Source organism: Sus scrofa, chromosome 13 (genome assembly GCF_054392235.1).
Source record: "Sus scrofa isolate SSC_HxYL_T2T_F1_AM1 chromosome 13, Sscrofa_HxYL_maternal_Yorkshire_Landrace_v2.0, whole genome shotgun sequence".
NCBI classification, from domain to species: Eukaryota; Metazoa; Chordata; class Mammalia; order Artiodactyla; family Suidae; genus Sus; species Sus scrofa.
Window position 1 is genome coordinate 58,540,505 of NC_139395.1, and position 21,281 is coordinate 58,561,785.

Consider the following 21,281-nt stretch of genomic DNA (forward strand, 5'->3'; position numbering starts at 1 on the left):
CCCATGGAGGAGCTAAAGCAAGCCATTAGCAAGACTGCAATCCTTATTACATCTCTGAATGGAGAGAGGAAATCCAGACAAATTCAGGGCTAGACATTTGAAGACCCAAGTAGAGACCAAAACCTTCTCTGATTTGTGAAGGAAACTGGATGATCTACTGACTCTGACTGGGAGAGTTATGATACAGCACCCTCATCTCTGTTGCACTCTTCTTTCCTGCCTCAGGACTTTTGCACATGCTATTGCCACAGCTTGAAATGCTCTTCATCTCCCCTTTTGCCCCCACTGAACAATATTCACCTGATTAATTTTAGCATCTTTAGCCAAGTCAGAATTATGCCAACTCTGGTGTCAGGGTGACTGGGTTCGTATCCCAGCTTTACTACTGAGGAGCTGTGTGACCTTCGGCAGATAGTAACCCCTTCTATACCTTGCTTTCTTCATAGGGTTATTGTGAGATATCACTGTTGGGTCTCAGCTTAAATGTCATTTCTTCTACTTAAAGGAAAACCCCTGAACATTTGTTTAAAATGGGGTGGGGAAAAGACTGTTTTCAAGGCCATCATTTTAGGAGTTCATGGTCATACCTGGGTTAGGTGTCACTTTAATTGGGTTAAGCCTTGGGGAAACCATAATGAACATAACCAACTTTGGAATTGCACTTGATAATTAACTGGCTTAGAATTTTCCCTTCCTACTTGGTTTCTCATGGGTGTCCCCAAATTTTTGCTCATGATTATTAGTTTGTAAGTATTAAATGGAGAAGGGATCTATGATGAAACCAAGTCTGTTTCTTTTCTTCAGGACTTATTGACTTTGCTGTGCTAGTGTTTTGTCTATTTCCTGGGGGAAGAGGGAGGGACCGCAGTGTTGCCCGTGTTGTCTATCATGGGAGAACCCATTTTTCCATGAAATACAGTGCAGGGCGGTGGCTCTGAGCACACCTTGGGAAACAGTGTTTTGCTTTCCATGGTGTCTCCCACCACCAAATGCTAGTGCTTCTCAGGATGTAAACAAACACAGGACTTGCAATGTGGCACCCATGTGCCAAGAGTTTTGACTGTGCATCTGCAGCATTGCAACTTAACCACTGTGCTTTTCTTTTCCCTCTTCCCCCAAACAGAGAAGGAGACCTTTCTGGATCCCTTTGTCCTCCGGGACCTCCTGCCTTCATCCCTCAGCAGCTATTACCGGTACACAGGCTCTTTGACTACCCCACCGTGTAGTGAAATCGTGGAGTGGATAGTCTTCCGGAGGCCTGTCCCCATCTCTTACCATCAGGTAGCTTTTTAGCCCCCAAAGGGGCCTCTGCATTTACTTGTGTTGTCTTGTCTTAACTGTTTATCATTGCTAGAATACACCAGCGTAAGGATTTATTGTTGTTGTTGTTGTTGTTGTTATCCTTTGCTTCTCATTCTTTTCATTCTTTCCAAGAAATGTGTTTTTGCACCCAAGAACTGTAAAATACAAAACATGGTTTCTCAGTTGCACATTAACTAGCTTAGAAGAATTGCAGGCATAAAATCATGTATCTTGTAAGTGTTCGATCTTGAGGGGATAATATCTATCCTCTGTGATGATGTCTTGTGCCAGGAACTCTTTTGAGCTCTTTCTATGTATTCACTCATTTAATCTTCATGAACAACAGTCTCATGAGGCAGGTGCTATTTGTACTCGCGTATTTTAGAGAGGAGACAACAGAAGTGAAGTAACTTGCCTAAGGTCACTCAACCGGTTACCAAGCCATGGTGTCTGATCCTGGAGATGAATGCTCTGAGCCACTAAATCTACCCAAAGTTCAGGGGGAGAAGAATGTATACATGAAGAAATGAAAGAAAAAAACCATTGACTGAGCTCTTTCTATGTGGCAAGCACTTTATATCTGATCAGTTTGTTGCAAAACAATATTGAGACTTGGGTATGCCACACTAAGCTGGTACATAGAAGGATATGGTGGCTTGGAGGGATTAGTAACTTGCCCAAGGATTCATGGTCAATGAACATTGGAGCCAGAAACCAAGTTCGGGGTTGTCCGATTCCAAATCCATATTGCTAATACCCTATATTGAGTGCTTCTCTCTGAGTGTGGCCTGGCGGATGTTGTAGGAAGGTGAGTTTAGGCTGAGCTGGTAACTGTGGGTAGGAGTTTGGTGAAGTGGAGATGAGGTTGGGGCAGTGTCAGAGGAAGAGGACCCACCAGGGGATGAGGGGCCTTGAAATCACCTCATCAGGAATAATAGAGGCAAAGAAAAAATAGGATATGTGTACGTCTTCCAAAATGCAGCATGCAGTGAGGGAGAAGAGCAGATTTCTTCTCCATAATTTTAGAAAAGAGAGCCTAGACCAATGGTAGGATTTAGAAGGAAGGAGATTTGAGCTGTTAACCAGGACTATCTAAAAATGGAAAGTTCTTAGAGTTCCTGTTGTGGCTCAGTGGTAACAAACCTAACTAGTATCCATGAGGATGTAGGTTTGATCCCTGGCCTCACTCAGTGGGTTAAGGATCCGGTGTTGCCAGGAGCTGCAGTGCAGGTTGCAGACACAGCTCTGATCTGTGTTGCTGTGGCTGTCGTGTAGGCCAACAGCTGCAGCTCTGATTTGACCCCTAGCCTGGGAACCTCCATATGCCTCAGGTGTGGCCCTAAAAATGAATAAATAAGTAAATAAGTAAGTAAAATTAAAATGGAACATTGTTAGCAGAACGATTCCTAGAACTGCCTCCCCCAAGTTTGAGAGATAGCACTAGGGCTGATGTAGAGGGAAAAGGGGGGCGTTTTGAAATTATGCAATAAATATCCGTAATATAACCAAAGAAGACACAAGCAATAAGATTATAAGCCTGGCTAGTGTGGGAAAAATAGTCCAAAGATTTTTCTAACAAGGGCATAGAATACAGAACAGGGAGTGGGGGGAAATGGGATTGAATGATTGTCCACGGCTGTGTGGAGTGGACCCACTTAAAGTAGGTCTTCAAGAAACCATAGCAGGGACATCCCGAGATGAAGCTGTCACGACCAGGACTGTAGCTAGAAAGTGAGGAGCAAGTGTACTCTCTGCCTTTCAGGGACCATACAGACTCTTACATCTTAGTTTCATCCACGCTTTGTGACTCCGTACTTTTTCAAAATTCTGGTTCCTTCTCTCTCTCAGTTTGAGTGTGGGTTTTCTTTGGAGGGGAGTAGAACCCAATATGGTTACTCTAATATTAGTTGACCTTTCAACTCAAGGGCCAGCCACCAACTGATAACAGTCTGGCCAAGTATTCAGGAAGAGATCCAAATAGATGTTGGCCAACCCAGCAAATTGGCTGGCTTTGGGTCCTGTGTTCATTTTTCAGCAAATCAGCAGAGGTACTGGTCCTGTTCTGAGACATCCAATGTTGCCTTGGGGAGCAGGGGGTGGTAAATGGAGCAGGTCACCTAGAAGGAGCTTTGTACAGAAGAGATAGCCCATTAACAAAGGTAGGTAGTGTGGGGCCAGGGGAAACATTTATTTGGCCTCTCTGAAGTTGGCAGATGCTTTACTTTCAGACCTTTTTTTTTTTCTCTTCATTCCATTGTGATAAAAAGAAAGACTAGCAATTTAGTGGCTGAACAGGATCTGCTGGACTTACGGAGATAATGAAATATGAAAAAAGTTTTCTTCCTAATGGTGAAGCCAGCATTGTTTTATTAAAATCAAATAAAATTGCAGCCCAAATATTTATATCCTCAAGATTCATGGGACAGAGCTTTGAAAAGGGACCCCCTTTTGTCAGTTAAGATAAATGCTTTTGTCTTCAAAGATATAAAGGTTTGAGATAATGAGGTTAAGAAATTCAAGTTTGGCTTTTTTTCTCTTCTTTTTTTGGTAGGATGCCCTGTGAGGGGGAGGCATAGAGAGGCAATTGTTTAGCCAGGTAATTAACAGTTACTGGGTTTCGTGGCAGTTTAGTGGATCTACATAAAAGGCAAAGTTTTAGGCTTGGGTAGCTTGTCAAGTATTTGTCAATTAGAAGCATTTTGACATTTGGGAACTGAGTATCCAGAAAATGCTTTGTTACCATCTTTTTATTCTACCCTGCACCCATACATGTGGGGAGAAAAATAATTGAAGGGTTTTTCTCTGGGATTTTTAGTATGACTTCTCTGTAGGTACTATTGTTTCCAGAAACTAGTGAAGAAATAAATTCATCTCACTGACCTCCTAGTTTCTTTACCCTAAACACTTTACTGTATCTGGCACAGCTTCATATACCCTTTTCTTTGTCCCAAGGGAAGAAACAGCTCATTTTCACATGGCCCAGCTGGATCCTTGAGGGTGAGCTGAGTGGAGGTCACAGCTGTGTAGGTCCACGGAAGGGAACGTGTTGGCCATCTGAGTATTATCATTTCAGATCTTCCCACCCTGACCCTGCCAACATTCTTTCTGGAGTTAGCACAGAATGTTCATTTCAGAAAGGCAAACAGCCAATTCAGAGACGCCAAGTAGACCGAATCCCATGTCTGCTTGTATCAGGAAGAAAACATTCCTGGTCCTTCATCCTTCTTTTTCTCCAAAGGCCCCTCTTTTCTCTCATGCAGAGTGGCTCCCTGTCAGCAGTGAAAAGGACAGCCATGTTCCCCCTAAAATTAATGCTTAGCACAAACTGTCGGACTGGTAAGATGTGAATTTCTTTGAAATCTTCCAGAGTAAATATGAGCAACTGCCTCTTTTCCCTCTTTTGTGCTTCTTGGGCATTCAAGTCAGTGAGCTCTGACTCTGGCTCCTGTGATAATCTAGATCTCAATATGATGTTGCTGATGGAATCACAGGTTGGCTTCCTTGGTCAGCAGTCAGCCTGGCTTATGTGGCTCCACTAAACACTGACTATAAATATCAGGCCAAAAGCACCCCACAAAAATGGCAGCACCCTCAGTCCTGGCGTGGGAGGTCAAAGGAGCAGAAGCAGTGCATGGAGACAGGTGCCTGCCTTGTGTTCATGATCATCAGGGAACTTGATCATTTTTAGTCCAGCATGTGTTTTCTTCTACAACAGTGGCTCTCAGATGATAGCACTTTGGCCATGCCAACTTTTCCTTTCCAGGACTATTGGCTTCTGCAGTTTAAAATATGATACTGCCTATAATTTTCTCTAGCCATGAGTTTTCCTTAAATGCTTCTTGGAGGTTCTGTTAAAAAGGAAATAAATATCAAAAAGGTTAGTTTATTTTTTCTATTTACATGACTTTTTTATTGAAGTACAGTTGATTTACATCATTATGTTAGTTTCAGGTATATAGACAAGTGATTCAGTTTTACATATATATATAGTATTCAGTTTTATATGTATAGGTTATTATAAGATGCTGAATATTATTCTCTGTGTTATATAGTAAATCCTTGTTGCTTATCTGTTTTATGTGTAGCAGTTTGTATCTGTTAATTCCATACTTTTTTTGTTGTTGTTGTTGTTGTTGTTGTCTTTTTAGGGCCACACCCGCAGCATAGGGAAGTTCGCAGGCTAGGGGTATAATCAGAGCTGCAGCTGATGGCCTACACCACAGCCACAGCAACGGGGGATCTGAGCCATGTCTTCGAACTACACCACAGCTCATGGCAACGCCAGATCCTTAACCCACTGAGCAAGGCCTGGGATCAGTCTTGCATCCGCATGGATCCTAGTCAGGTTCATTAACTGCTGAGCCATGAAGGAAACTCCTGTTAATCCCATACTTATAATTTATCCTTCCTCTGCCTCCCTTTCCTCTTTGGTAACTGTAAATTTGTTTTCTACATCTGTGAATCAGTTTCTGCTTTGTATATAGATTCACTTAGTATTATTTTTTAGATTCCACATATAAGTGGTATATTTAATATTTGCTTTATCTCTCTGACTTACTTTATGTAGTCTGATATTCTTTAAGTCCATCTATGTCGTTGCAAATAGCAATATTTCATTCTTCTTTAAGACTGAGTGATAGTTCTCTGGGTGTCTGTGTGTACATAACACATCATCTTAAACCAGTCATCTGCGGATTGGCATTTGGGTTGTTTCCAAGTTTGGTTGTCCTAAATATTGCTACTATGAATATTGGAGTGCAGGTATCTTTTTCAATTAGAGTTTTTGTCTTTTCCAGATATATGCCCAGGAGTGGGATTGCTGGATCATACAGGTAGCTGGTAGCTCTATAGTTTTTAAGGAACCTCCATATAGTTTTCAATAGTTGACTGCACCAATTTACATTCCCACTAACAGTGTAGGAAGGTTCCCTTTTCTCTACGCCCCTCCAGCATTTTTTAGACTTTTGGATGGTAGCCATTCTGACCAGTGTGAGGTGATACTTCATTGTGGCTTTCATTGCATTTCTCTAGTAATTATTGATGTTGAGCATCCTTTCATGTGTCTCTTGGCCATCTGTATGTCTTCTTTTGGACAAATGTCTGTTTAGGTCTATTTTTTGATTGATTTGTTTTTTTTTTGATACTCAGCTGTATGAGCTATTTGTATATTTTGGAAATTAACACCTTTTTGGTCACATCATTTGCAAATATTTTCTCTCCCATTCCATAGGTTGTCTTTTTGTTTTGTTGATGATTTCCTTGGTTATGAAAAAGCTTTAAAGTTTGATTAGGTCCTATTTGTTTATTTTTGGTTTCATTTCTTTTGCTTTGGAAAGACTAATCTAAGTAAACATTGCTATGATTTCTGTCTGAAATGTTTTGCTTACATTCTCTTCTAGGAGTTTTATGGTGTCATGTCTTTAAACCATTTTGAGTTTTTTTAAATATGTAGTGTGAGGGAGTGTTCTAATTTCACTGATTTACATGATGCTGTTCAGCTCTCCCACCACCACTTGCCAAAGAGACTGTCTTTTCCATTGTATATTCTTGCCTCCTTTGTTGTAGATTAATTGACCATAGGTGTGGCTTTATTTTGGGGCTCTCTATTCTGCTCCATTCAGATGTCGTCTTTGTGCCAATACCATGCTTGGTTTTTTTTGGTTTTTTTGTTTTTTGTTTTTTGGTTTTTTTTTTTGGTCTTTTTGCCTTTTCCATGGCTGCTCCCATGGCATATGGAGATTCCCAGGCTAGGGGTCTAATCGGAGCTATAGCCGCTGGCCTATGTCAGAGCCACAGCAACAAGGGATCCGAGCCATGTCTGCAACCTACACCACAGCTCATGGCAATGCTGGATCCTTAACCCACTGAGCAAGGCCAGGGATCAAACCTACAACCTCATGGTTCCTAGTTGGATTCATTAACCACTGTGCCACGATGGGAACTCCAATACCATGCTGTTTTGATTACTGCAGCTTTGTACTATTGTCTGATGTCTGGGAGGATTATTCCTTCAGTTTTCTTCTTTCTTGGCAGCAGTGCTTTGGAATTCAGGGTCTTTTGTAGTTCCACGTAATTTTTAGAATTATTGGTTCTAGTTCTGTGAAAAATGTGACAGGTAATTTGATAGGGGTCACTTTAAATCTGTAGATTGCTTTGGGTAGTATGGCCACTCTAACAATATTAGTTCTTTCAATCCAAGAGCATGGCATAGCTTTCCATTTCTTTGGATCATCTTCAATTTATCAGTGTTTTATAGCTCTCAGCATATAAGTCTTTCACCTCTTAGTTAGGCTTATGATAGATACTTTAATGTGTTTGTTTGTTTGTTTGTTTTTTAAATGACTGTCTTATGGGAGTTCCCAGGCCAGAGATAGGTCTAATCAGAACTGTAGCTACAGGCCTGTGGCACAGCCATGGCAGCACCAGATCCAAGCGACATCTGCAAACCTACACACATTGGGTCCTTAACCCACTGAGCCATGATGGGAACTTCTATTTTATGGTTATTCTGACCTGATTTTAAATGGGATTTTTTTAACTTTCTAATATTTCATTGTGAGTATGAAAAAGAATGCAACAGATTTCTAAATATTAATCTTGTATCCTGCTAACCTTCTGAATTCATTTATTACTGCTAATAGTTTTTGTGTGGCATCTCTAAGGGTGCATGACTTTTTTTTAACCAATGTTACCTCTTCATAAAGACTAGAGCAACTCTTGAAATAAGACCTTGTTCTATATGGAGCCAAGCTGCTAGGGTTCCATCCCTAGCTACATTCATCATGCAGATTATCCAACAACACTATTGCTCTGTGCCTCAGCTTTCATCCATAAAAATGGGGATGAAAATACCCACTATATGGAATCTTTTCTTTTTTTTTGCTTTTTGCAGTGGCACCTGTGGCTTATGGAAGTTCTCAGGCTAGGAGTTGAATCAGAGCGGTAGCTGCTGGCCTATACCACAGCCACAGCAACACAGAATCCAAGCCACATTTCAACCTACACCACAGCTCACAGCAACGCTGGATCCTTAACCCACTGAGCAAGGCCAGGGATCGAACCTGCATCCTCATGGATGCTAGTCAGGTTTGTTAACTGCTGAGCCATGACGGAAACTCCTGGAATCATTATTAAGATTAAACGATGCGTGGAATATGTGTAGAATGCTTAGATTCAACCGCAGGAAGTGCTCAGGAGACCTTAAGTGATTTTTTGTGATTGTTGCTTTCTTTCTGTTGCTGAATCCTCTAGGGTCACTGTACAGTAAAATTAATGTAAGCCATAGAAATAAAACAAGCCATATGCATCATTTTTAACTTTCTAATAGCCATGTTAAAACACATAAAGAGAGAGAGTTCCCATTGTGGCTCAGTAGTTATAGAACTCGATTAGTACCCATGAAGACCTGGGTAGCCATGAGGATGTGGGTTCTATGCCTGGCTGCACTCAGTGGACTAAGGATATGGTGTTGCTGTGAGCTGTGGTGTAGGTCACAGACACAGTTCGGATCTGGTGTTGCTGTGGTTGTGGCTGTGGTGTAGGCTGGAAAGTCCTAGTCTGGAAACTTCCATATGCCATGGATATGCCCCTAAAAAGAAGTTACAAGAAACAGGTGAAATTACTTTTAATATGTTTTACTTAACCTAGTATATCCAGAAAATTATCATTTCAACATGTAGGGCTGACCACATTTCTAGTAGCTACTGGCGGCTGCACCTCTCACATTTATCTCAAGGCCATAACAACTAATGAATCACTTAATTCAGAAAGTTTCTATATACCATGCAGTGATCTGAATAAAGAAGGGGTTTTTTTTATTTGTTTTTTTGGCTCTTTTTAGGGCCGCCACCTGAGGTATATGGAAGTTCCCAGGCTAGGGGTCAAAACAGAATTATAGCCACTGGCCTACACCACAGCCACAGCAACTCGGGATCCAAGCCACATCTGCAACCTACGCCACAGCTCATGGCAACGCTGGATCCTTAACTCACTGAGCAAGGCCAGGGATCAAACCCTCATCCTCATGGATCCTAGTCAGGTTCGTTAACTGCTGAGCCATGAAGAGAACTCCCAAGAAGGTTTTTTGAGTGGTGAGTGAAGATTCTATTATTAATATTCTATAGCAGATGGCATTCACCGTTAATTATGGTTAAATCCTTTTCTTTCTGTAGAAGACCTTTCCATAATCACCTTCATGCAGAACTGTCTGTAGCTTCAGGAGGGACACAGCCCTGTAGTTAGGTAGCTATTCTTGGGTTTTATTTTTACAGTGATGGTTCAATGAGTAAATCTTTGGATGCTCCAGGCCATTGGGAATGTAATATTCCATCATTATTGTCTTATTTACTAATGAGGCAGCCAAAGCCTGCCCCGTCACCTCTCAAATGTGTGACGGATCTCATGTCCCCTTACCTTAGATGTGACATTACAGTTCCTAATCAACGCTGGAGTTGATTATTATTCTCATAATGGACTCTGGCTTTCATTGTCATTCTATGTCCATCCTATAAAATATTGTGCACATCAGCCTTTTAATGGTTCAGAAGTATATTACTTTTGATTTTCTCTCATCTGCCCCCTTCTGCTGTGATGGTCCCATCCCCACATCTTATGGACCAGAGCTCTTACTACACAGGAATGGCATGAATAGATTTCAACTTTCCTTTGATTCAGACCAACAGATTAAAAACTAATTATTCGCTGTAATATTTTTACAATAAAAACTAAGTTGAAATGATTTATATACACTTCCAGCCAACACATTTGCAATTCAAGGTTAAAATTGTTCTTGAAACAGCACCAGTTAAAATGCAATTACAACTCCCCAAGCAGGGATAAAAGAAAGAAATGTTTTACATGTTCACTTCAAAAGTTAAAAAGTCAATTTAATATTACAGAAATAAAAACTTTCATTTTTTTCACTCAATGATAAAGACTTCATTAGTTATATTAAAGTAAAAATAAATCCAAGTGTGTTTATTACCTACCTCTGGAAAAGACTAAAATAAGGAAAAGTGAGGGCTCCATGAAGTGGATTTCATTTTCTCCTCACACCTGCCATCTTGCTCACAGCTCCCAGTTCTTCCTGTGTTAGCCCATAGGCTGTTTCTTTCCAGAGTATAGAAAAATGCAAATGGATTTATATCACCTGTAGTAAAGTGGCAGGATGAGTGTCCTGCGTGGTAAGGCTTTGGGGAGTCGGCTCAAATAACATCACATAGAGCATCCACTACAGTATTGCTTTTTCATTAAATAACACTGAGGGCCTGTTATTCGTGTGACATGAAGTGGCTGAGAGCATGAAAACCAGAGTCACACACCCATCCTTCTAATCCTCACTTCACCTCTCAGTTCCTGTGTAATCTCGGGCAAGTGACTTAATGTCTCTAAGCCCAGGTTCCTTGTCAAAAATAATAATAATAATCTGACAATGACACTGACTTTGCCAGATTTCTATGAGGATTAAGTAGGAGAAAGCATGTAATGCTCTTAGCACATTGCCTTGTGCATAATCATGCTCAATAAGGAGTTCCTATTGTGGCTCAGCAGGTTAAAAACCCAACTAGTGTTCATGAGGTTGAGGGTTCAATCCCTGGCCTTGCTCAGTGGGTTGAGGATCTGGTTTGCCACAAGCTGCTAAATAGGTTGCAGATGAAGCTCAGATTCCACGTTGCTGTGGCTATGGCGTAGACCAGTAAGCTGCAACTCTGATTCGACTCCTAGCCTGGGAACTTCCATATGCTGCAGATGCGGCCCTAAAAAAATTTTTTTTAATTAAAAAACAATACTAATGTCAGTAAATATTAGTTGCTAGTGTTAGTGATGTAATAATAATATTATAATGTTACTTTAATATTACTCTGTTGAGCTAAGAATCAGCTAGAAACCGAAACCATGTTTTCAAAGTGCTCAGCAAAGTACCGGGCACCTAATGAGTTGGATAGATAGATATTATATGGTGGAAATATGCATTATAAGTATACATAGACACTTTTTATGTACTTTTGTATACATCATATATTTATAAGATTGTACACATCCCTAAACAATTCCTTTTCCTACTTATTATAAACCTTATACATGTATACTGTACTTACACTATACATTATGCATATATAATGTGTCTATATATGTTAATAATGCATATAAGTACATGATATATGTATCATGTACATATATGTGTATAATATGCATTATAAATATACATACATAGATAGATAGTCCAAGGAAGAAAAAGAGGGAGAAGCCATAGGGCATCTTAAGGTTATTGTAAGCTTAGCTCACAATCATAGTTCCCACATTCCTAATAAAACAATAATAATAATAGTAATTACAGTAATGCTTATTGAGCACTTCTTGTGTATCAGGAACTCTTCCAAACACTTGATACATAGTAACTCGTTTAATAATAACAAAAACCAGATAAGGTGGGTGATGGTGTTATCTCCATTGTACATGTAAGAAAATACTTTGACTGTAGTCACACATTTAGCGGGTAGGGTTTAAAGAACAGTGGTTTTAACCCAAGTAGTGAGAGGAAGCATTTTGACATTTGAAGACCAAAGCACATGCCAGATCATTAGGTCTGTGTAGTAAGAATGGGAGGCTGTTGAAATATATTGAACAGAAATGTGTCACATTATCTCGTGTGCAGTTTAGAAGGATCACTGTGTGGCTATTAACTCAATCGAGAGGAGTCAAGCAGATTAAGCAAACATGTGGACCAGTCAGAGGCCAGAGAGACACTACTTTGTAGTTTGTTCTGTGGCTCCTGCGTTACACAGGGCTGCCATCTTGCACAACTCCAGGAGGCACCTTCTTATTGTTATCGGCTCCATAAATGGCATCCCATGGAATCCAACAAAGGAGAGGTCCAGGTGGTGATCAGGTTCACCTCCAGCGCGTGTGGGTTGCTAGGCAAAGGTGAGGACCGGGGGACAGCCTGAAGCTATGTGATGAATAGAAATAGACTTCTGGCCCAGATGAGCGCTGATCACAAGTGAAAAGCATAGCTACCCTTGGCCAACCCAGGGATCATGGACATTTTCATTCAATGGCCAAGCATGCCAGTGACCAGCAGGAGAGGCCACTAGCATGGCAATCTTCATTTAACGTAGAGGAATGACGGTTTTAGTAAACATCGATGAGTCTGTTACAGCTTGTCCTCCTTTCTCCTCTTTTATGTGACTGTCAGTGGAAGCTATGATCCAGGTGACAATTTAACATCATTCTGGTCATCAGTTCACTCTCAGAACTGTCACGTCCTTCCTTCGAAGTCTTTGGGCAAGTTGAGTTAATGACAAGGAAGTGGCTGAGCTTTTAAGCCAAAACATGTCATTAAGCTGTAAGAGCAGTTTAAGCGAAAGCATTTTTGTGTTAAATTCAGAACCTGCCTCTTTTTACAGTTATATGACTAATTCTTTCCTGAGGCATCAGAAATAAACTTTTTAGGAGAACCAAATGCTAGCTGTGAAAGAAGCAAGCAGTCAAGAAAATAAACAGACCTTCGAGTCACACTGCCGTGTGTCTCCCAGGCCATCCTTTCCTGGCATCTCAGAAATTAAAGTATTTCAGGACAGATGGCTGTCTCTTCCAGAAAATTTCTGGTCTAACTTGCTATGTATAGTAGCCCAGTCCATTTTTTCTTTAAAAAAAAAAAAAAAAAAAAAAATTTACCCTGAAAATTAAGGAATTCCTCTCTCTATTCAACTCACGTCTCTACAGCTTTAATTTAAACCAATTTCCTCTTATTTGGCCTTCTCTGGACATGGAGAAAAGCTGGTCAGCATCTTTCACACCAAGGCCTTTAATCATATTACTCTTTACTCACCTTTTCTTCAGGCTAAACAATTCCACTTCCTTTAACCTTTCCACACAGGATTTACCCTCCTTCCCTTTAATCAGTTTGGTTAGTCTTCGCCTTAGACTGTCCTCCAGAGGGTCTTTGTTAATTTCTTCCGTGCAATTTTAAGAAGTTATTTTCTCTGAGATCTTGAAAGCTTCTCTCATTTTCAGATGCGTTCAGTTCTGGTTTAGGGTAGTCTTTTCAAATGAGTGCACCTTGTTAGGTTGAGTTGATTTTTTTTTTTTTTTCCAGCACTTCCAATTATTTTCATCTGACCAGATCATATTTGGACAGAATCAACAGCCCAGTTTTCCTAACTTTTCCTTCTTTCTTTTTTTTTTTTTTTTTTTTTTTTTTTGTCATTTCTTGGGCCGCTTCCATGGCATATGGAGGTTCCCAGGCTAGGGATCGAATCCAAGCCGTATCTGCAACCTACACCACAGCTCACGGCAACGTTGGATCCTTAACCCACTGAGCAAGGCCAGGGATCAAACCCGCAACCTCATGGTTCCTAGTCGGATTGGTTAACCACTGAGCCACGACGGGAACTCCCCTAACTTTTCTGTTTTTATGGCCTCTCTCCCTTCGTTAGAAATAAACAAGGAACATCAGAAGGAAGACTGGGAAGAAAGGCAAATTTTAAATAGCAACCATGTGAGTCTTTAGAAGAAAAGTTCTGTGACTTGTAGAGAATTAGAGTAACATGGGAGTAATGGGCTACTTTTGCTTTCAGGCTGGTTGAGCGACCACCTGCTTCTATTCCCTTGATGAAAAAGCAGAAAAGGTTTCATGGCTTATTATCACTTTACATGGGCAGCAGAATTGGAGGCGAAGTGGAATGATAAGTGAATGCATATACTGAAATGATTTTTCATGACTATGTAAATTCAATGCCTTCTCATGCATAGAGAGGGAGTTTCAGACTGGAAGCAGGTCATTTTCTGCATCTTTCTCTCAGACTGTTTGAGAAATGCTGGGGTTAGTTCCAGGCTTCAAGATGTCTATCCAGAAAGACAGGTCGTAATTCTTTTTATACGTTGGTGCTAGTCAGCTCTTGGTCCTGGAAGCCTAGGGTAGCCCCTCAGTGCCTGCTTGGGTAGTGTTTTTCTAACACCTCTCCAACTGGTCATTCTTTCCTGCAGAAAGCATTATGATTTGGCATTCAAGCAGCCAGATGGGCCAGGAAGAATTCATTCATCTTCTCTCTTATTTATTTCATTTTCTTCCCCCCAGCTCAAGGCCTTGTATTTTTGGTGACTGGGCTTTTTATGATATGCCTTATTTCTTTGGTGACAAGAATAACTTTGTGGTCCATTGAGAACAAATCTCTGTCACTCAACCCCTGCTCTATTCCTCTTATATAATAGGATGACCTTTTTTTTTTTTTTTTTAATAAGCAGAATGTTGAATCCTTTTTGATAATAGACATATGACTCTGGGGTCCTGAAATGTCTTCTTCGCTTTTCTATGAAAGTTTTCCATTTGTGGAACACATTTCCTGGTAGTACTATAATGGGGGTTCTCTTGTGGCACAGCAGGTTAAGGATCAGGCATTGTCACTGCAGTGGCTTGGATTGATGCTGTGGTGCGGTTCATTCCTTGGCCCAGCAACTTCTGCATGCTACAGGCGCAGCCAAAAAAAAATTAATAATGGCAATAGCAGCTAATCTTTACTAAGAGCTTACTGGTTGCCACATAGATTTTTAATCTTTTCAACAACTTTACCATAGGTAGTACTAGTACTATATCTGTTTTACAGATGAGGAAACTTGAGTTATAGAAAGCTTGAATAATTTGGCTATGATCACCCCTCTGGTAAATGCTGAACTTGGGCAGTTTAACATACGTGTCAGGGATTTAGCCACTTTGTGATTTAGCAACTCCTGAACTAGATCCCTAGTAGGTAAGGAGATGCTTAGTAAGAACTAAGTCATGGATACTTATAGAGTTCTTCTGTTCCAGGACCTGTTTTAAGCACCACACAAGGATTATCTCATATAATTCTGACCCAAACCCTCTCAGGTCAATGCTGCTATAATCCTCACTGTTTTTTTTTTTTTTTTTTTTTTTTGGTTGGTTGGTTGGTTGGGTTTTGTTTGTTTGTTTGTTTTTGAGGAAGAATTGAGTCTTATAGAAGTTAAACAACTTTCTCAGGGTCACAGAATGGTTGAGATTCAGCGCTAGAATTCCCACTCAAGTGGTCGGCCTCCAGAACCTACCAGTTTCGCCATAGCTCTGCTTAATAACTGTAACACTTAGGAGTTCCCGTCGTGGCGCAGTGGTTAACGAATCCGACTAGGAACCATGAGGTTGCGAGTTCGGTCCCTGCCTTTGCTTAGTGGGTTAATGATCCGGCGTTGCCGTGAGCTGTGGTGTACGTTGCAGATGCAGCTCGGATCCTGCGTTGCTGTGGCTCTGGCGTAGGCCGGTGGCTAAAGCTCCGATTCGACCCCTAGCTTGGGAACCTCCATATGCCATGGGAGCGGCCCAAGAAATAGCAAAAAAAAAAAGACAAAAAAATAAATAAATACTGTAACACTTAACCTGTAACACTGAAGTTCTCTTCAGGGAAGGCCCTGCAGAAGGCCACTTGTCTGAGACACAAACTACCAAGGGTTCTACACACCCTCAAATGAAGTGTTTTCCTGGTTGGTTGGCAGGACAGAAATGGCAGCCAGCTAAGCCCATTGGCAGTGATTCTGGAAGGCAGCCTGTATCTTGCTGGGTCTCTCCCACTCCACTTTGGGCCCTTCATACCAATTTATGTTCTTGTCTCCCCTGCCCCAGCTTTGGGCCACATAGCTTTCTAACTGATGTTCCTTTTTCTCCCTTCTCTGGTTCTCTGTTCAGCTCGAGGCTTTTTATTCCATCTTCACCACAGAGCAGCAAGACCACGTCAAGTCAGTGGAGTATCTGAGAAATAACTTCCGGCCACAGCAGGGCCTGTACGACAGGGTGGTGTCCAAGTCTGCCGTCCACGATGCCTGGAACCACGACATGACAGATTTCTTAGAAAACCCACTGGGAACAGAAGCGTCTAAAGGTACGTTTGGATTAAGTGCCCTTGCCCAGAGGAAGATTCCTTATCATAAATTACTTTAAATTAAAAGGAGTTTAAAACCAGCCAAGAATTGGAACTTGGCATTAAAAGCATGTTTCTCTGCTAAAAGAGACTTATCTGGATGATAAATATAAGCGGTTGTGGGAATATCTTCAGTGAAATAGATATGTTCAGAATTGCCCTTTTGACTAGTAACAGATCAGTCCTTCTCTCTGAAATGTAACCTGGTAGCATCAACAGGAGCTAATTGATGGCTAAAGAAAGCTTTTTGGTGTCTGACTTGTTAACTGTTTCCCTGCTGCGATCCAGTGTTTGTCTCTGAGCTCAAACTTCAGAACCTCATCTTGCTCTCAAGACTCTAGTCTGCGGCTTCCATACCAGGCAAGACAGCCTCCCTCTACCTCTCCACCCCCACCAGCCATCATAAGGCCTTTTAAAACTATTCTTGAACAGCTCAATTCCCATATCTGATAAACATACGTTTTGTAATTTTCATGTACCTTAATCTTTTCCATTTCTCCTTTCTCATGGGAAATGACCACCAATTTCTCCCCCAGGAAACTGGAAAGTCTGCTTCCACCCTTGCAGCCTAAGCTTCAAGCTCTGTGATTTGTCCTAATTGTGGTTTAAAGCTCAGGAAACACTTGGAGGAATAAGGCTTGTCAAAGAGCTAGTGTTTGGAAGATAGGAAGGAATAAGAAAGAATTTCCTTTGGGTGTGAAGAGATGGATCTTTCCCAAGCCAAAGCTCTCCTTTGAAATCGTGAGCTTGGGTTATATGGGAAGTGCTTTTGTCATTTATTGACCCTGGAAATAGGCTGTGGTATTTTTGGTGTGATTCGTTATATGGGAGGTTTTGTTTCAAGAGTGTCTCCACCTTCAACGAAAGGGGCCAGTTTACTGGCATTTGACCTTTATAGGAACAGGAGGAATGAGATTATATTCCACAAATAACTGCTTTGACATGCACTTTGATTTTTAAGAATGAGCCCATTTTCCAGGCTCATATATCTGAAAAGGAGCTGAAAGAAGAGGAAAGGGAGATTTAAGAATGGGATCATTTCCTTCCTGTCTGTGTGACTTTGTCTGATGATGGTGAGGAGAAGCCAGTTTGGCGGGGTTCCATCCAGAAATACTTGCAATTCAAGTAATTTGGGGCTCACCCTTTGTCAAGGGTATCATTTATCAGCAGGGAACAATGGGAGAGTTAGGAAGTGTGCGAACCTATAAAATATCTAAAGTTGGGCTGGCATAGAAAACCTCAGTAGAGTGTTTTGTTTTGTTTTTGAATCCAGGTTAAAAATAAAGATAACAACCAAACTCCAAAGCTTTCTCCCAAAAGAACTTGCTTGGGCTTCACTGTTTTGTGAGAAGTGAATAGAGAGGACATGTGGGGGATGCAGAATTTATGTCACGAGTGTAAGATCTGGTAGCTCAGAATTGCTGAGGTTATGACAGTTACAAAATGGCATTTGACCTTTATAGGAACAGGAGGAATGAGATTATATTCCACAAATAACTGCTTTGACATGCACTATTCCTAATAAATGGGTGAGCATAGGACATATCAGCTGTATAGAGGGGTTGCATAGCCCTTCTCACCCAAGATAGTTAGAGAACATACTGGTTTCCACTGCATTAAATGGTCAGAGTGGGCAGGATCTTCCACTGAATTGGCTTCTCTGAATTTGAGCAGAGCCCTGGACCCATCATTACATAGAGGGAATCAGTTCTTCATTTTACCATGTCACAGTTTTCATGGTGTCCACTGCTGATTCTTAAGATGTGTGATTTTGAAAATGGTTTGTAGTTTTTCAGAGTTCCCTGCTGGCTTAGCAGGTTAAGGATCTGGTGTTGTCACTGCTGTGGCTCTGGTCACTACTGTGAAACATGTTCAATACCTAGCCCAGGAACTTCCCCATGCCATGGGCACAGCCAAAAAAATTAAAAAAGATCATGATCTTCCTAGAGATAGAGAAAGATGTAGATGCGGTCCTCTTTTTTTAAAACATATTACTGGTATGTAACATACAGAAAAGTGCATACTAACATGTGCACAACTTGATGAATTTTTTTTTTTTGTCTTTTGTCTTTTTTGTTGTTGTTGTTGTTGTTATTGTTGCTATTTCTTGGGCCGCTCCCGCGGCATATGGAGGTTCCCAGGCTAGGGGTTGAATTGGAGCTGTAGCCATCGGCCTACGCCAGAGCCACAGCAACACGGGATCCGAGCCGCGTCTGCAACCTACACCACAGCTCATGGCAACGCCGGATCGTTAACCCACTGAGCAAGGGCAGGGATCAAGCCCACAACCTCATGGTTCCTAGTCGGATTCGTTAACCACTGCGCCACGACGGGAACTCCAACTTGATGAATTTTTGCAAACTGAGCATACTTGAGTAACAAACACCCAGATCAAGAAATTGACCTCATCTGCTTCCCAGAAGCACCTTATTCTCCCCATTCCTAGTCACTGTCCATTCCCAGGGGTAACTATAATCATGAATTAGCCTCGCCTGTTGGTCAGTTTCATGTAAATGGAATCAATCAATCCTCATTTGTTTTTAAATGATGTTCCTATTTGTTTTAAATTTCAGTGAACTCTGGTGCATGTGACCAAATGCTCATGTTTGTATTCCTCAAGAAAACTCACATAATCCCACGGCACCATAGGTTGAAAGACAGCCTTGGATGCTGCCAATCATCAGGCAGCCTAGAGAGCTTAGCATTGACCTTAGAGATGTGAGTAGAAAAGAGCCAATCAAAGGAAGAACTTCTTTCTCTCCTCTAGTCTTCAGCAAAGAGATTTTAAAAAGGAAGGATGGTATTCTGTAATCTTTAGGTGGTTCAAAAAGACTAAAGTCTATCTGATTGGCATCCTTTATCTGATCATTATTGAAAGCTTTCATTACCTAGAGAGCTGTGCTTTTGAGCATGGACCTATGCATTTATTGGACTGTTGTCACAGAAGAAAGAAAAAGAAATTAATTACATAGGGCAGGAATCTGTAAACATTTAAGTAAATAGTTAAGGACCAGGTAATAGGTCATACAATCTGTTGCTGCAACTACTCAGCTCAGCTGTGTAGCATGAAGGGACTCATAGACAATATAGAAATGAATGGGTGTAGAAAATGTCTTCCATAAAATTTTATTTGTAAAAATAGGTGGCAGTCCAGATTTAGCCTGGGAATCATAATTTGTTGACCCCTGCTCTAGGGAATGGCTCAAACTAAGATGGAGAAATCCAACCTTAAGCTTGTTTTAAGATAAGATGACAGTGGCCATGACTGTGAAGGTCTTCATTCGTTGGTTCTGCTTTTCCATGACAGTACAAGATCTTAGGACTAATGAGAGGTTTATTAACTTGGTAACCATTCACCAACCCATCCACCTTAAGACCTGCTCCTCTTCCCACCACCGCTAAGCAGAGCCTCAATAGACTGACTCTCCTCCCTACCTCCCTTGTTCCCCGGCTGTGATCATTAACTAGCATTCATTGAGCAGCCCTGTGGGGATGCCTGAGCTGACGTGCCCCCACCCTGCCCTTCTGTCAGGATGATTGGACATACTGGAATACGGAAAATAGAAGCAAGCCTTTCAGTCCCAAGCACAAGACACATGGCTGTGTTTGACACCAAAAAGGGGGGGGGGGAGTCATCTTCATATTGTATTGTTGCCGAAGAAAGACTTATAATGGATGTCATCCGTTAAGAATATAAAGCTTTGGTTTCCAGTAAATGGAAACAATATGTAGTCTTGGTGGATTGTTCAAGGGACATCCAATTCACCACTCTGCCCTTTGTCGGTAAATAACTTGGACAGAGTTTAGGATTTAATGGGCTGTCATTTTAGTTATTCTGCAACACATCCCGGGCACATGGAAGAGCATTCCGGTGATTAAGTGCTGAATACTGTCTATTGTGGAGACTTTTGGAACAGTGAACAGAGAAAAATAACTTTCCTTCCAACAACATGAAACATATGGTTTATTAATTTAACGAAACCTGTTCAAGCCACAGTGGAATCAAAACCACTTGATCTGATAATTTGATTTGATGGCTTAATTAAAGTGACACTGTATAATGTAATAAAAAGCAAAAGAAATGAAGAGGACACAAGGCTGCCTGTGTACCCTCCAGTCTCCTAAGCCAAAGCTCTGTTTTTTTGGAGGACTCTCTTTGTTAGCTACCTTTTCAGTGCTAAAGATTTCTTTCTTGCCTTGGTTAAAAGCAGTTTTTAAGGACATGTACCAGTGTGTGTGAGAATGCCTAAATAACTAGCCTATTTTAAATCAGAACACATTGAAAAGGATCATCACGTTTTCTACCCAAATTAGCAAACAAAGAAGTAAATCCATGATTGCTTTTAAAAAGAGTGTGTGACATTGAAATCATGGTTTCCTGCTATTTGGGGAGAAAATAGTACTGTTGCTCTATTTTCAGTTTCATCATTTTCACTCACTGGATTAATGAGCTTGAATTACTTTATCTTAATAAAAGAAACTCTGATATGAGCCCTTAATTCCTTTGAGGCAGCTGCCCTCCCAAAAACTCTGCCAAAAAGTTATCTTGGTACTTCTAGAAACTTTCAGTACAGCAAAGTGCTAAGGAGAACAGTTTTTTTTTGTTTTGTTTTTTTTGTTTTTTTGGGTTTTTTTTAGGGCCTCACTCGAAGCATATGGAAGTTCCTGGGCTAGAGATCAAATGGGAGCTACAGCTGCCAGCCTACACCATAGCCACAGGAACGCAGGACTCAAGCTGCATCTGCACACTACACTGCACACCACACTGCTGCTTGTGGCAACACTGGATCCTTAACCACTGATAGAGGCCAGGGATCAAACCTTCATCCTCACAGATACTATGCTGGATTCTAAACCCACTGAGCAGCAACAGGAACTCCGGGAGAACACATTTTGATGGAGCCCCCCTTGGAGTGTTTTTGATCCCCTTCTTTTAAAAATAAAAGAGTTCCTGCTGGAGTTCCTGCTGTGGTGCAAAGGGATCAGCGTGTCTCCTGATCCCTGACCCAGCACAGTGGGTTAAGGGTCTGGCATTGCCGCAGCTGTGGCTCA

The 21,281-nt window shown here is 41.2% G+C and overlaps 1 protein-coding gene across 5 annotated transcripts in view; it reads left to right on the plus strand.

Annotated features, from left to right (window-relative positions):
- Positions 1 to 21,281, plus strand: part of PTPRG (protein tyrosine phosphatase receptor type G) — a 720,153-nt gene that overhangs the window by 570,984 nt on the left and 127,888 nt on the right. For all 5 annotated transcript variants that reach the window (XM_021070771.2, XM_021070773.2, XM_084988823.1 and 2 more), the window contains exons 7-8: positions 1,124 to 1,281; positions 15,998 to 16,190. In XM_021070771.2, coding sequence (XP_020926430.1) covers positions 1,124 to 1,281; positions 15,998 to 16,190 — 351 coding nt within the window. The remainder of the gene's footprint in view (positions 1 to 1,123; positions 1,282 to 15,997; positions 16,191 to 21,281) is intronic.